General features: G+C 44.5%; 1 protein-coding gene across 7 annotated transcripts in view; it reads right to left on the reverse strand.

Moving 5' to 3' along the window:
- The window catches only part of LOC120054935 (nucleoprotein TPR-like), a 45,559-nt gene that overhangs the window by 582 nt on the left and 29,153 nt on the right, over nucleotides 1-15,824 (reverse strand). For 2 of the 7 annotated variants that reach the window (XM_039002688.1, XM_039002693.1), the window contains 16 exons: nucleotides 10,965-11,161; nucleotides 10,802-10,872; nucleotides 10,461-10,660; nucleotides 10,005-10,283; nucleotides 9,576-9,820; nucleotides 9,276-9,491; nucleotides 8,182-8,313; nucleotides 7,522-7,615; nucleotides 7,045-7,205; nucleotides 6,831-6,914; nucleotides 6,141-6,232; nucleotides 5,937-6,046; nucleotides 5,604-5,702; nucleotides 2,522-2,678; nucleotides 2,263-2,381; nucleotides 21-104 (listed from right to left, as the gene is read on the reverse strand). In XM_039002688.1, the coding sequence (XP_038858616.1) occupies nucleotides 21-104; nucleotides 2,263-2,381; nucleotides 2,522-2,678; nucleotides 5,604-5,702; nucleotides 5,937-6,046; nucleotides 6,141-6,232; nucleotides 6,831-6,914; nucleotides 7,045-7,205; nucleotides 7,522-7,615; nucleotides 8,182-8,313; nucleotides 9,276-9,491; nucleotides 9,576-9,820; nucleotides 10,005-10,283; nucleotides 10,461-10,660; nucleotides 10,802-10,872; nucleotides 10,965-11,161 (2,340 nt within the window). The remainder of the gene's footprint in view (nucleotides 1-20; nucleotides 105-2,262; nucleotides 2,382-2,521; nucleotides 2,679-5,603; nucleotides 5,703-5,936; nucleotides 6,047-6,140; nucleotides 6,233-6,830; nucleotides 6,915-7,044; nucleotides 7,206-7,521; nucleotides 7,616-8,181; nucleotides 8,314-9,275; nucleotides 9,492-9,575; nucleotides 9,821-10,004; nucleotides 10,284-10,460; nucleotides 10,661-10,801; nucleotides 10,873-10,964; nucleotides 11,162-15,824) is intronic. The other 5 variants (XM_039002694.1, XM_039002691.1, XM_039002692.1 and 2 more) reach the window with 5 other exon arrangements.

The following is a 15,824-nucleotide window of genomic DNA, read 5'->3' on the forward strand; positions in this document are numbered from 1 at the left end:
ATAATTGTCTGTTCTCTCACCTCTCCTCATGCGGTTCTCTGTCCAGCGTTGGAGCTGTCGGCTGTGTCCTGGTCTAGAGGGTTTGGGTTGAGTCCTACTAGTGTCTAAGGCAGAGAGACAAAGGGAGCAGTTACACTCATTCTAACACTGGGTGCTACTACAGCCAAAACTGAGAAAGCAGTACGACCTACTAGTCATAGACAATGGACCATTTAATTAAACATTCCGAGGTCAGAGCCAAGCTCCTATAAAACCAGTATTAATACTCAAATTTTAGAGGAATCTCACTACTAGAATGTAGACAAAATACAATTCCAACAACCAGTATGAATGGAGGGGTATTGGTAAGGGTATAGAGTAGGCCTCTTGGCTTGGGTAGGGTAAGGTATTGAGGGTTAGCTAGTGGATAAGGGGTCCATAGGTTAGAGGTTAGAGTACTGCAGACCTGTCAACCCTGTCCAACTTTTTAGAGTACCAGACGCGCACAGAAAATTGGAGATTCAACTCGTGTGCTGTTTGCGAGTCTATTCGCAATTATAGAAATGTACCAAATCAAGTCTATAAAAGGATGGAATAATTTCTGACAGCATTCCATTTACACATGGTAAAAGTCACTAACAAGATGTAATTAGAAAGAACACAAAGGGCCTTTATTCTTGGAGATTACATGTACAGTGTAGAATGGAGATAATTATCTATAACGTCTTTCTTAGCACATGCCCCCAAGTTTAGTCTCTATAGTAGAGGAATGCTTGTCACCTCTCAAACAGGGCCAATCACTAGGGCCAGCTCACAAGTATTGGCTTTTTAGACACGGTTCCTAATCAACACTAAAAGCGAAATCATTTTGAAAGAAAAAAAACTAATTATTGCATCGACACAGACCGCAAACTGGCTACACAAAGCTTAAGTAGGCTACCACAAAGGGAATCTGAATGCTGTTCAGTAGTCTACCACAAAGGGAATCTGAATGCTGTTCAGTAGGCTACCACAAAGGGAATCTGAATGCTGTTCAATAGGCTACCACAAAGGGAATCTGAATGCTGTTCAGTAGGCTACCACAAAGGGAATCTGAATGCTGTTCGCTAGGCTACCACAAAGGGAATCTGAACGCTGTTCAGTAGGCTACCACAAAGGGAATCTGAATGCTGTTCGCTAGGCTACCACAAAGGGAATCTGAACGCTGTTCAGTAGGCTACCACAAAGGGAATCTGAACGCTGTTCAGTAGGCTACCACAAGGGGAATCTGTTTAGCAAGGACTCCACGTAACAAATCTTTAAAAAATAATAATATTATTCATCATAACAATGAAATGATCAGTGATCATCATAACTACAGCTGATTCTAAAGCACGATACATAATTTAGATTTATGGTAACCGCGGGTGTTCTCTTTGGAACCATGGTGACCAGTCTTGTAGCGGGAATAATGTCTTGTGGAGATGGAAATTATTTTAATGGGATGCAGAATTAAAAGTATTGTAATGAAATAGGCCACAAAGGCCTCGACCTTCTAGCCCGAGGTCCGGCGCGCTATCGACTGTACCGCAAAAGCATGCTCGTGCGGCAGTCGATTTCCACGCTTATAAACCCAGGGTCGTTACACTACTCCCTCCTTTCAAAGAGCGCGTCCTCGCGCTAGCTTGCGACTCTACGTCTTACAGGAACGCGCTCACCGGCCAAGCACACGCACTGTCGTGGATGCAAGGGTCGTTACAGTATATCACACTCGCACAAATGCAACCAGTTATTTCTCGTATACGCATTTAATTTCTTTCACTAGCAAACGTGAGTGAACTGCTGGCACTTTAGAGCCCACCGAATGTCCATCTTATGTTCGCTAACGTTAGCTTGAAACAATTAGTGTTTACCTTTCCACAACACACGGAGTCGAAAAGGGATTTGTTCATGTGTTTACGTACAGCTGACAGTCGGCAAACTCAGCATCACAACAAACAAGAGGGGCAGACAAGGGGGTAGCTACGTCCAATAATGATGTATTAATCTCCATGTCCATTTACACAAACTCAGTACATGTCTGTGTGTTGCAGCTCGGGAAATCGGGATGTTAGATTTACTCAGTGGATTTATTTTGATTAAAATGTATTTAAAAAAAATAAGTAAATAAACAGGCCCTATTCATTTCTGCTTACTTTTAACTCGGATCTCGTACCTGCATACACGGACAGAGAATTGCGTAGTTGGTACGCAAAATGTGTGCATGTTGGCGGGTCTGGTACTGTAGAGAGTTGGGGTCAGTACCTGGAGAGCTGGAGGAGAGTTCCTGGCTGGTAGAAGGCAGGCCGCAGTCGTCTGAGACCTGGGCAGGTTCCTCTATCTCCCCCGCCCGAGACATTACAGGTTCCAGAGACACCTCCACACTGGACACATACACAACACACACAGGTCATTCACTATGGAGGATCACACTATTATTACTGTTGCGGTTCAAGTTCAGTCAGCTATACAATTTGAAGCTTTACTTTTGATGAATTTCATAGAGTAAGCAAGGTGGTCTCACAGGTCTCCCCCAGGCGCCATGAAGACATCATCCCTCTCGTCCCCTGGACTTGGTCCTTCGGCCACCACTAAGCCTGGGGTTGAGGTGGTTACCATGGGAACAGACTGAGAGGCATGTTCCGTGCTGTCAGATGGCGGGACCTCTGCAAATATGGACACTGGAGGGAAGGGGAGAGAATTAGCAGACGCTTATCCAGAGTTTATGTTGAGATGTGTGTTACTTGAACACTGTGAAACATTTATTTGGGCTGCAATCTGAGGTGCAGTTAACTCTAATGAATTTATCCTCTTCAGCAGAGGTAACTCCGGGTCTTCCGTTCCTGTGGCGGTCCTCATGAACGCCAGTTTCATCATAGCGTTTGATGATTTTTGCGACTGCACTTAAGAAACGTTAAAAGTTCTTGACATTTTCCAGATTGACTGACCATGTCTTAAAAGTAATGGACTGTCATTTCTCTTTGCTTATTAGAGCTGTTCTCGCTATAATATGGACTTGGTCTTTTACCAAATAAGGTTATCTTCTGTATACCACCCCTACCTTGTCACATCACAACTGATTGGCTCAAACGCATTAAGGAAAGATATCCCACAAATTCACTTTTAAACAAGGCACAACTGTTAAAAGGATCAGCCCCTTTTTTTCAATTTTCGCCTAAAATGACATACCCAAATCTAACTGCCTGTAGCTCAGGCGCTGAAGCAAGGAAATGCATATTCTTGGTACCATTTGAAAGGAAACACTTAAGTTTGTGGAAATGTGAAAGGAATGTAGGAGAATATAACACAATAGATCTGGTAAAAGATAATACAAAGAAAAAACAACCGTTCTTTTGTATTTTTTTTTATACCATCATCTTTGAAATGCAAGAGAAAGGCCATAATGTATTATTCCAGCCCAGGTGGAATTTAGATTTTGGCCACTAGATGGCAGCAGTGTATGTGCAAAGTTTTAGACTGGTCCAATGAACCATTGCATTTCTGTTCAAAATGTTGTGTCAAGACTGCCCAAATGTGCCACTTACAAAAGTCGTTGTTGTGAAAGAAAAGCAAATTTCTTGTCCATTTTAAAACATCAAATTGATCAGAAATACAGTGTAGACATTGTTGATGTTGTAAATGACTATTGTAGCTGGAAACGGCTGATTTTTAATGGAATGTCTACGGAGGTGTATAGAGGCCCATTATCAGAAACCATCACTCCTGTGTCCGCTAATCCAAGTTTATCATTTTAAAAAGGCTAATTGATCATTAGAAAACCCTTTCGCAATTATGTTAGCACAGCTGAAGACAGTTGTCCTGATTAAAGAAGCAATACAACTGGCCTACTTTAGACTAGGCCAGCATCCCGGAGTCGCCTCTTCACTGTTGAAGTTGAGACTAGCATTTTGCGGGTACTATTTACTGAAGCTGCTAGTTGAGGACTTGTGAGGCGTCTGTTTCTCAAACTAGACACTCTAATGTACTTGTCGTCTTGCTCAGTTGTGCACTGGGGCCTCCCACTCCCCTTTCTATTCTGGTTAGTCAGTTTGCTCTGTTCTGTGAAGGGAGTAGTGCACAGTGTTGTACGAGATCTTCAGTTTCTTTGCAATTTCTCGCATGGAATAGCCATCATTTCTCAGAACAAGAATAGACTGACGAGTTTCAGAAGAAAGTTATTTGTTTCTGGCCATTTTGAGCCTGTAAATCGGACCCACAAATGCTGATGCTCCAGATACTCAACTAATAACACAACGTGCTATTGGAACACAGGAGTGATGGTTGCTGATAAATGGGCCCCTGTACACCTATGTAGATATTCCATAAAAAATCTGCAGTTTCCAGCTACAATAGTCATTTATAACATTAACAATGTCTACACTGTATTTCTGATAAATGTTATGTTATTTTAAAATGGACAAAAATAAGTGCTTTCCTTTCAAAAACAAGGACATTTCTAAGTGGCCCCAAACTTTTGAACGGTAGTGTATATATTCATTGACCACAAGAGACAGGTTGGAATGTGACAAACACTTGACAAACCAACTTTCCCCCCCATAAATTAGTGCAGTTTGAATTTGTTGATTAAATACAGGACATTGTAAACAATGCCGGAAGAATTGTGTCATACAACCACTTAAGGAGATGTACTGTATGCTCAATACAAAATAACCAACTCATTGCAGCTCTGCCACAAAAATGGAAAAGGCAATTACTTAAAAGAGAAGGAAATGAATTAGTTTGTCATCCACCAAAAAAACAAACATAAATGGCTGAAAATTACTAATATAAATCGTAAAATGTATTAGTTTCACTAACAGTCAAGAGGGTTGACAACTATGCCTCATAAAATTCAAGATAGTTGGGAACAGATTTTCGACGTCCCAATACCATCGGGTTTATGAACTGATATACAATACAACTGATGCATCAATTCGTTATTTTCAATTAAAGCTATTATCTAAAATTCTCACTACAAAAACAATGCTCAGTATACGGGGTATTCAACAGTCAGACCGGTGCAGACTGCCATGCGGAAACAGAATCAACAGAGCATCTCTTTTGGTACTGTCCATCGGTGGCTTGTTTTTGGAGTCAGGTCCAGTAATGCTTATTATGACATAATATCTAGGTGTGGTTGGACCTGCAAACTGTATTGCTGGGGGACTTTGAAGACCAGTCAGTCAACAGGAAACATTGTGCACTTGGGTTAAAAAAAAAAAAGGGGGGGGGGGGGCAATTTCAGCAGAAATGTTGCAGATGGGGGAGGATCAAGTCCCTATTGTGACACCATGGGAGAATGGAGGGATGCATTGCAAGAGGAAATGGTAGAATTGTGATTTATTGGGAAAAATTGGTTTATCTGTGGCTATCTGAAGGGTGGAATAAGTATATTGGCAAATATACAGTGTAAATGTCTGAGGTCCTCCAATCATGGGCGAGGGTCGGGATTATTGTATGTTTTGCTTTTCGTTATTTCTGTTTTGTTAAAATAAAATGTAAAAAAAATTCAGGACATGATTGTTTGAAGGACAAAAGGGCCAAAATGCAGTACTGTCCCGCACAATCCAGGGACATGTGGTCACCCTAGTGTGTGTGTACTGTACCTGGTGCAGCCACCTGCAGGGGTGTGGTGGGAACGCTGAGGCCCCCAGACTCATCCTCATGACCAGGCAGGAACAGAGGACTATCATACATCCCAAGACCTACAACATACACACACACACTTGACTTCACCAAAGAGAGATGGACATGGCAAAAGTAAGATCTCTCCTAATCAAATGTCTCTAAAAGGTATCTGAGAAAAACAGTGAGAGGAGAATATAACTAACATGTTGATCTCAGTGGTGTGTATGAGGACAGAGAGCGTGGGGGTGTCTCAATGGTAGGGTATGGAGAAATAGAAAAGGGATGAGGTGTGCCTAAGTACAGTCCAGTACCTCCTTGTGATGCCAGATGTCCCAGGTCAGAGTGGGAGGTGGTGGTCTGGGGCATCAGGTCCTCTGGGGTGCCGAACCTGAAACGGGGTACACCAGCCACCTGGGGAGAACTGGACCATAGAGAGCGAGAAGAGGTTAGAAGTACTATGGGGTTCCTATGGGGACTTTACTAGTGGTGTTTAGCTGCTGATGTGTGTTTCTCACTGGATAGCTTCCGCAAAGCTGTCAGAGCGGTGTGGCGCCACCAGAGTAGGAGTACTGGGAACCATCCTGTCATCATCGTCAAAGAAGTGCTGCTGTAGGAAGGCAGAGGGAGGAAAGAACATTATACTAGAGCCTGACTGAAATTTATTTTTGGGTCCGATACCGTTTTTTGCGGGGGACAAAACTCACAGATACATCTGCCGATATACTGTTTTACAGCGGGTAAATGAAAGTTATATTTTTACACATCGATTTTTCCTAAATTGCCATACAAAAGAAGAATTGTCAAAGAAATATTCTTCAAATGGTGATTTATTAGATTGTGAGAATGGCCACATTTCAGATTGAGATTCCCTTTTCCCCCCATTCTATTTATTAAATATCGGTTATCGGTAGAATTATCGTCCGATACCGATATAGCGCTAAAAAGGCCAACATCAGCCGATAATAAAATCGGTGAACTGAAATATCATCTGGGATCTATATTATACAAACACTGACAACAGAACACATGAGTTGCAGTTTAAAAGGATAGCGCGAAATGTTCTACTTAAACAGATAAACTCATGTATACAATTGTATATGTCTGAGGGGCAGTTTAAAGGAAGTTGAAGGATGTTTTCACGAGCCATTGCTAACTAGTGTTAGTGCCTGGAAGTCTATGCTACCTGTTCCCATATTGTGACTTACTCCAATATTGTGACTTACTCCGCCGCTGGCCATCCCAGGGGTGAGCTGAGGGACTCTGCCTACCGACTGGCGACGCATGGGGCGCTGTAAGGCACACACACACAACTCGGTACTACACAGATGTAACCATACCACAAAAACAGCAATACAATTGTCTAAGCACAGACACACACAGTGTAACTGGCTATATTGAGTCATAAGCACAAACCTGTACCTGAGCGGGGGGTCCCCGTTCCTGGGTGATGTTGAGGCGGGGGGGCAGCGGGTGGGGTGCTCTCCGTGGAGACTGGTGCATTCTGGGAGCAGAGCTGGTTGGGTCGCTTGAGAAGGCTTCCATACTGCTGCTGCCCTCGACTGACAGAACAGGAGACGACACTGTGGTTTAGTTTGACAGAGTTCCTACATCAAAATCACAACACAAACGTAATCTCTCCAGACAGACGCAGTTCGCGTCACCTTTCCTTGTTGAATCATTGTCTGTTGAACTAACAGATACACCAATAATATTGTAAAATAGGCTCATGTCTATCAGTTTCCGACATGTTGAATCTACTGGCTTGGTTAATCTACCAACAAAAATGTATCTCTCAATCCAGACAGACACCAACATATTACATCTCTCTGTCACTCAAGTGTCAGATGTCTAACTGACTGTGGAGACAAGTGTGTGACATAGTTTCCATCGTCTTACAGCTGTGTGTCTGGGAGTCAGCCGGGCGCTGGGTGGAGTCAGATGCTCCTAGACTCTCCTCCGTCTCCGTGCCTGGATCCGTCCCATCAGGACCCTGGGAGGGAGGGAGGCACACAGTGGGAGAGAGAGAAGACGAGCAAAGAGGGTGTTACAGGATGTTTCCCACGCACTATCTACTGCCCTGCAGTGTTGTTGTGGTAAGCCGCACATGCTGATTATGATTAATTTCCCTTGTACAGGCATTCCCTTAGAGGTCTAGTAACTTTACAGCTAGCTAGACAGAGGGTGTGCCCCGCTTTCTTCTGCACCCACACCCTGACCACAAAGCCCCCACCCTCCACCCACCCTTCTCCCTTGCCAACCCTCCAGGACCTTCAGTTCCCACACACACCGTCACTCTAGATCACAACACAGACATGAGGTAGCAGAGTGTAGCAAGAGCACTGGTGAGGCACCAATTCGTCACACAGAAAAAAGTGCATGTGCACACAACTTTGGTTACAACATTGCCTGGCTATGTAACATCAGAGAGAAGTGACAGTTGGAAAGAATTAGGGAGTGGGTGCAAGACAGGAAATGAGAGTGGAATTACAAAACACATGCTGGATATGACATCATTAAGTTTGTAACCGCGCGTGTGTGTGTGTGTGTGTATCTTACCTCTGTGTCTTCGCCTTCATATGCCTCATTGCCATCTCCGCTCCCTTCATTGCTCTCCTCTCCTTCATCCCCCATCCCTCCATCATCTTCATCTTCCTCCTCCTCGTCATCCTCCTCCTCTTCATCATAGTCCTAAAGAGAGGATGTAAAAGGTCTCAATCAACAGTCAGTTGAATTTAACATTGAGTATGGGCTGCATATCAACATTTTCATCCCTTCAAATAGAGTTCCACAGATTTCTAAGTGCCATATACTCTCAGATCATTTTAGGCAAGATTTTGCTAGGATTTGAGGGAGTTCAATTGACCATTCGCTAAGCCCCGCCCCAAATGTTGGGCAACCAATCACAGCGAGAGAGCAAACACCTCAGGCAAGCTCACATTTGAAATGCATGAAAGCCATTGAGGGCATAACAAAAACTGAGTTTTCATCCAAAAACAAATTGTTTAAATGGCTAAATAATTTAACACTACACCAGGGGTACTTGCTACTGTGATAACCGGAAATGCAGAGCCTGTTAGAATATTTTTAGAATACAAAATTATACTTGTGTTACATTGTTTGCTAGCTCAGCTGGTTAAGTAGCCTTCACTCTATTGACCACTCAACGTTGCTAACGCTAGCTAGCTAAGTAGCCAGTTAACATAACTAGGCTTTTTTCTAAATGTATGTTAGCTAGCTAAGTTATCCATGCTATGAATAGAAATCCCATCTGCTGTCGACATCTGGATACGATTTGAGAGTGCTAGATAGCAACTGACTGCATGCTGACAGTGCATTCAGAGCCATCCAGTGGCTAGCAACACAACAACAACATTCATTTTACCAGGTTCCTGTGAAGCAATTGCAATGACAATCCACCGTGACATACCCAAGAGTCTCCTGATTAGCAAGGGGTAGTCAGTTTAATTTCATTGTGTATTAAAAACACACTATGAGATCATTGTGAGGGGATTTCGCCAGTGGTTAGAAAAGGGAATTGGGCTTCCCGGGAAAATGTTGTAACAGTAACCAAGGCTTAGCGAAGGATCAGTTAAAGTGTCTAGCAACTAAAATATTTCAAATCAACAACAGTCGATTCCCTCAGTCCGTACCGGTTCCTCTTCCTCATCATCCTCCACCTCCTCCTGCTGCTCGTCCTCGCTCTCAGAGTCGGTCACTATGACGATGACATCGTGCTGGGGGGGTTCTTCGTTGGCGTCGTATGAAAATGAGATGAATGCGGTCTCGGACAGGAGCAGCTCTACAGGGACAGACTGAGACGCTGTAACCTCCTCAGCCTCCTCTAGTACTGAGTACTCCTCCACCACCTGCTGACACACACACGATTAGACACACAAACCAGACTGAAAGACCATATCAGCCTCTCGAGAGGATGGGTAGTACACACATACCTGGCTGGTCTCTGGGGCTTCCTGGCTCTCTCCAGGCACCAGTCCCTCTGCACTGCCCTCAGCCAGCACCTCCTCCTGGGCCTCTGGCTCCTCTGGGTCGACTCTCTGGATGATGCGTAGCTTCTTGGGGATGGGGGGTTCAGAGGGGTCCTCCTGGGTGTTGTCTGTGTCAGCCACCATAGAGCTGTCCTGCTCCTCCTCACGAGGTCTCTTGGACATGGAGGCTGTTCCTGGGGTGGCTGAAACTGGAGAATTGAAAAATACACAATTCTAGCTTAACTTGGTAGATATGCAGTTCTTTCAATATTAGAGAACCAGTGGTAATGCAGTGAGAACTTCACTCATTGTCAACCCTTAAGCTTAGTTAGACAACACTACTATACCCCAAATCTATAGAAACTCCTGGTTAGATTTAATCGAGACGCTCACCTGTCCCAAACACAGCTGTGGACGTCGACGGCCTCTCCATTTGCGCACTGGGTGCCGCTTCCATGACTGGGGTCGGGGGCTGCTCCTGATTGGCTGGTTCAGTGTGGGGCAGGTTCTGTTGCTGTGTTGGTTGGACGAAGGCTGTGGTCTGGGTCTGGGTCTGCTGGACCACCAGCATTGGGTTGGTGGTCTGAACGTTAGGGCTGGTTGACCGTACTGAACCGCTGGCACTGCCGTAAACAGTCACATGCTCAGGCGGGCCCTCGGATGACTGCATGGCTGGAGGGGTCACAGGTGACAGGGTCAATACGGTTCAGAGATGGAAATACCATGTCTGCGGTCTGATTCTCTATCCTTCAGACAGCCATCCTGCGCTTTAAAAATGACCAATACTCAAATATTAATGCTATAACATTCACATCACACCAACAGTGATATTGGTTCCACAGAACTCACCTTCCTGGTTCTCCACCTGTGTGGTGGGCATGACGGTGGCAGTAGGGGTGGGGGTGGGCACGGTGGCGGGTGTGATCATGGGCCTGATGCTTGCCCGGGGGGTGGACTTGTTCCCGGGGATGGCAGGGGGCTTGCTGGGGCCTTGAGCTCCCAGAGGGGTGGGCTTGATGTTGGCAGTAGGGGGCTCAGAGGTACTGGCGCTATGGGGAAGGGGAAATACAGATGAAAACATCATTGCACAAGTTACCCAAGTGTAGTGAGTGTGTTTGCGGGGGAGAGAGTGTGTGTGTGTGTGTGTGTGTGTGTGTGTGTGTGTGTGTGTGTGTGTGTGAGAACTTTACCTGCCCCGGTCTGCAGCTGGGGTGGTCTTCAGTGGTCCTCGCTGCTCTGTGGTCCTCTGCTGTTCCTGAGCCTATAGGTAGGAGAGGAAAAATCAATAGCAATCCAGGCTAGTCAGGTAGAAAGCACAAGTGCTCTATTGAAATATATGCCTCCATCTCTCACCTTGCTGGGACCCTGTTCAGGAGGCTCATCCCTCTGCTCTCCGTGTCTCTCCTGCTGTTCCCTCAGGTCCCGCAGCTCCCTCTCCTGGCGGCTCAGACGGCCCTCGTATTGGGACTTCAGAGCACTGACTCTGACCTCCAGCTCCTCCCTCTGCTGTTTCAGCTCCTCATTTTCCTTCTGCAGCTGGTCCTTGGAGCCTGGGGACGAGGATGGGATAGGGTCAAAAGGTCCCCCTTTTTTTGCTAACATTTCATGACAAGACAGAAAATATCAGAGATCAGCATTCACATACCGTTGCGGACAAATATATTTGCACCTTTGCACTTTTCTTAAAGCTGCAATATGTAACTTTTTGTGTGACCCGACCAAATTCACAAAAATGTGAGTGCACACTATTTCTATGCTTCTTGTGATATTTCACAGCAGTTTAGATGTGACAATGATTCTCTACACTATACATTGCTTGTTTTGTCAAACTGAAATTACGCAAACTATTCGATACCGGTACCCCTTGTATATATCCTCAGTATTGTTATTTTTATTGTGTTACAATTTTTCCTTTCGTTTATTTGGAAGATGTCAAAAAAGTGTAAATCTCTGCATTGGTGAAGGGCTCGTAAGTTCTACAACTGTTGTACTCGGTGCATTTAACAAACACAATTTGATTTGAAATGGCGATTTCTGAATATTGCACCTTAAAATAATTCTCTATTTCTTCTCAAATATGGTTGTTATTGGACAACACAGCAGAACCAAATACCTTTTTGTAAAACTTAACAAATATTAACTTTATTTAGAAAATAAAGACAAAATGGCATGAACACAATTATTGGCACCATAGAGCTAGTACTTGGCTGCACAGCCTTTGCCCAAGATAACAGTTTAAAAATGCTTATTGTAGCCAGCAATAACCTTGCTGCACCATTCTACTGGTAATTTGTCCCACTCTTCAGCAGCAACTGCTCTAATTCTTTAATGTTTGAGGGGTTCCTAATATCTGGACTCTTCCCTGTCCACTCCAGAACAGTTCAGTGCTTCTTCTTGAACCATTCCTGGGTGCTTTTGGATGCGTGGTTGGGGTTGTTGTCCTGCTGGATGACCTTCACAATCAAATAGCGACCGTATTACCTCCCAAGAGAATTCTCTTTGGTTATAGTCACAGCCATGTATATTCCCCCTCAAGCCGATACCACAACGCCCCTTAAGGAACTACACTGGATTTTGTGAAAACTGGAAACCACATGTCCTGAGGGAGCATTTCTTATAGCTGGGGACTTTAACAAAAGCAAATTTGAGGAAACCGCTACCGAAGTTCCAACACATTGCCTCTAGTACTCGCCCTTCAAAAACTCTCGACCATTGTTAGTCTCCCTTCCCGGGATGGCTACAAGTCCCTCTCTTGCCCCCCTTCGGCAAATCAGATCACGACTCCATTCTACTCCTCCCTTCCTACAGGCAGAAACTCAAAACAGGAAGTACCCGTGCTAAGGTCTATTCAACACTGGTCCGACCAATCGGAATACATACTTCAAGATTGTTTTGATCACGCGGACTGGGATATGTTACGGGTAGCTTCAGAGAATAACACTGACACGGTGACTGAGTTCATCAGGAACTACGTCTATTAAAACCTAGCCAAACCAAAAACGGTGCATAGATGGCAGCATTCGCGCAAAACTGAAAACGCGAACCACCGCATTTAACCACGGCAAGGTGACTGGGAATATGGTTGAATACAAACAGCGCAGTTTTGCCCTCCGTAAGGCAATCAAGTACAGAGAGAACGTGGAGTCGCAATTCAATGGTTCAGACACAACGTATGTGGCAGGGAATCAGTGCCACAGACGCGGCTCACTCCTGAGGACTGTGGGCTCTTGTTCTCTGTGGCTGACGTCAGTAAGACATTTCACTTCTTATGGCTGGGGGGCAGTATTGAGTAGCTTGGATGAATAAGGTGCCCAGAGTAAACTCCCTGTTACTCAGGCCCAGAAGGAAATATATGCATATTATTAGTAGATTTGGATAGAAAACACTCTTAAGTTTCTAAAACTGTTTGAATGTCTGTGAGTATAACAGAACTCATATGGCAGGCAAAAACCTGAGAAAAAATCCAACCAGGAAGTGGGAAATCTGAGGTTCGTAGTTTTTCAACTCTTTGCCTATCCAAGATAGTGTAGATTTGGTCTGATTGCACTTCCTACGGCTTCCACTAGATGTCAACAGTCTTTAGAACCTTGTTTGAGGCTTCTACTGTGAAGGGGGAGAGAATGAGAGCTGTTTCAACCAGAGGTCTGGCAGAGTGCCATGAGCTTAGTCTTGCGCACCCGTGAGAGGTAGCTGCGTTCCATCGCATTTCTACAGACAAAGGAATTCTCCGGTTGAAACATTATTGAATATTTATGTTAAAAACATCCTAAAGATTGATTCTATACATCGTTTGACATGTTTCTACGAACTGTAACGGAACATTTTGACTTTGTCTGGACCTAGTGCTCGCGCCTCATGAATTTGGATTTGTGAACTAAACTTGCGAACAAAAAGGAGGTATTTGGACATAAATTACGGACTTTATCGAACAAAACAAACATTTATTGTGGAACTGGGATTTCTGGGAGTGCATTCTGATGAAGATCAAAGGTAAGTGAATATTTATAATGCTATTTCTGACTTCTGTTGAACCCACAACATGGCGGGTATCTGTATGGCTTGTTTTTGTCTCTGAGCGCCGTACTCAGATTATTGCATGGTGTGCTTTTTCCGTAAAGTTAAAAAAAAATCTGACACAGCGGTTGCATTAAGGAGAAGTGGATCTATAATTCCATGCATAACACTTGTATCTTTTATCAATGTTTATTATGAGTATTTCTGTAAATTGATGTGGCTCTCTGCAAAATCACCGGATGTTTTGGAAGCAAAACATTACTGAACATAACGTGCCAATGTAAACTGAGATTTTTGGATATAAATATGAACTTTATCGAACAAAACATACATGTATTGTGTAACATGAAGTCCTATGAGTGTCATCTGATGAAGATCAAAGGTTAGTGATTAATTTTCTCTATTTCTGCTTTTTGTGACTCCTATCTTTGGCTGGGAAAATGGTTTTTCTGTGAGTAGGTGCTGACCTAACAATTGTTTGGTGTGCTTTTGTCGTAAAGCCTTTTTGAAATCGGACACTGTGGTGGGATTAACAACAAGTATATCTTTAAAATAGTGTAAAATACTTGTATGTTTGAGGAATTTTAATTATGAGATTTCTGTTTGAATTTGGCGCCCTGCACTTTCCCTGGCTGTTGTCAAGTCGATCCCGTTAGCGGGATTTCAGCCGTAAGAAGTTAAGCGTGTTAAGCGTGTTAACCCTCGCAAGACTGCCGGCCAAGACGGCATCCCTAGCCACGTCCTCAGAGCATGCGCAGACCAGATGGCTGGAGTGTTTACAAACATATTCAATCTCTCCTTATCCCAGTCTAAGTGACTATCGCCGCATAGCACACACTTCTGTCATCATGAAATGCTTTGAGAGGCTAGTTAAGGATCATATCATCTCCACCTTAACCCTAGACCCACTTCAATTTGCATACCGCCCTAATAGATCCACAGACGATGCAATCACCATCTTACTGCACACTGCCCTATACCATCTGGACAAGAGGAATACTTATGTAAGAATGCTGTTCATTGACTATAGCTCAGCATTATGCTCGGGGCCCTGGGTCTGAACCCCGCCCTGTGCAACTGGGTTCTGGACTTCCTGAAGGGCCGTCCCCAGGTGGTGAAGGTAGGCAACAACACTTCCACTATGCTGAACCTCAACACGGACCTCACAAGGGTACGTGCTCAGCCCCCTCCTGTACTCCCTGTTCACCCATGACTGTGTGGCCATGTACGCCTCCAACTCAATCATCCCTGGCAGAGTGGTGCCAGGAAAATAACCTCTCCCTCAACAAAACTAAAGGAGCTGATCGTGGACTTCAGGAGACAGCAGAGAACATGCCCCCATCCACATCAACGGGCCACAATGGAGAAGGTGAAAAGCTTTAAGTTCCTCTGCGTACACATCATTGATAACCTGAAATGGTCCACACACACAGACCGTGTGGTGAAGGAGCAACTGTGCCTCTTCAACCTCGGAAGGCTGAAGAAATTCAGCTTGGCCCCTAAGACCCCCACAAACTATTACAGATGCACCATTGAGAGCATCCTGTCGGACTGTATCAACGCCTGACACGGCAACTGTACCGCCTGCAACCGCAGGGCTCTCCAGAGAGTAGTGCGGTCTGCCAAACACATTACCGTGGGCACAGTGCCTGCCCTCCAGGACACCTACATCATCCGATGTCACAGGAAGGCCAAACAGATCATCAAGGACATAAACCTCCCGAGCCACAGCCTGTTCACCCAGCTATCATCCAGAAGGCAAGTTCAGTACAGGTGCATCAAAGCTGGGACCAAGAGACTGAAAAACAGCTTCCATCAGACTGGGGCAGCAGCGTAGCCTAGTGGTTAGAGCGTTGGACTAGTAACCGAAAGGTTGCAAGATCAAATCCCTGAGCTGACAAGGCAGTCATTGAAAATAAGAATTTGTTCTTAACTGACTTGCCTAGTTAAATAGAGGTAAAATAAAAATAAATAAATAAATAGCCATCACTAGCCGGCCTCCAGCTAGTACACTGCCCTTAGTCATGGTCGCTAGCCGGCTACCACCGAGTTACTCAACCCTGCACCTTAGAGGCTGCTGCCCCATGTACATAGACATGGAACACTGGTCACTTGAATAATGTTTACATACGGTTTCTCTAATTTCATTTGAATATACTGTATTCTAGTCAATGCCACTCCGACATTTCTCATTCTAAT

Source organism: Salvelinus namaycush, chromosome 10, assembly GCF_016432855.1.
Source record: "Salvelinus namaycush isolate Seneca chromosome 10, SaNama_1.0, whole genome shotgun sequence".
NCBI lineage: Eukaryota > Metazoa > Chordata > Actinopteri > Salmoniformes > Salmonidae > Salvelinus > Salvelinus namaycush.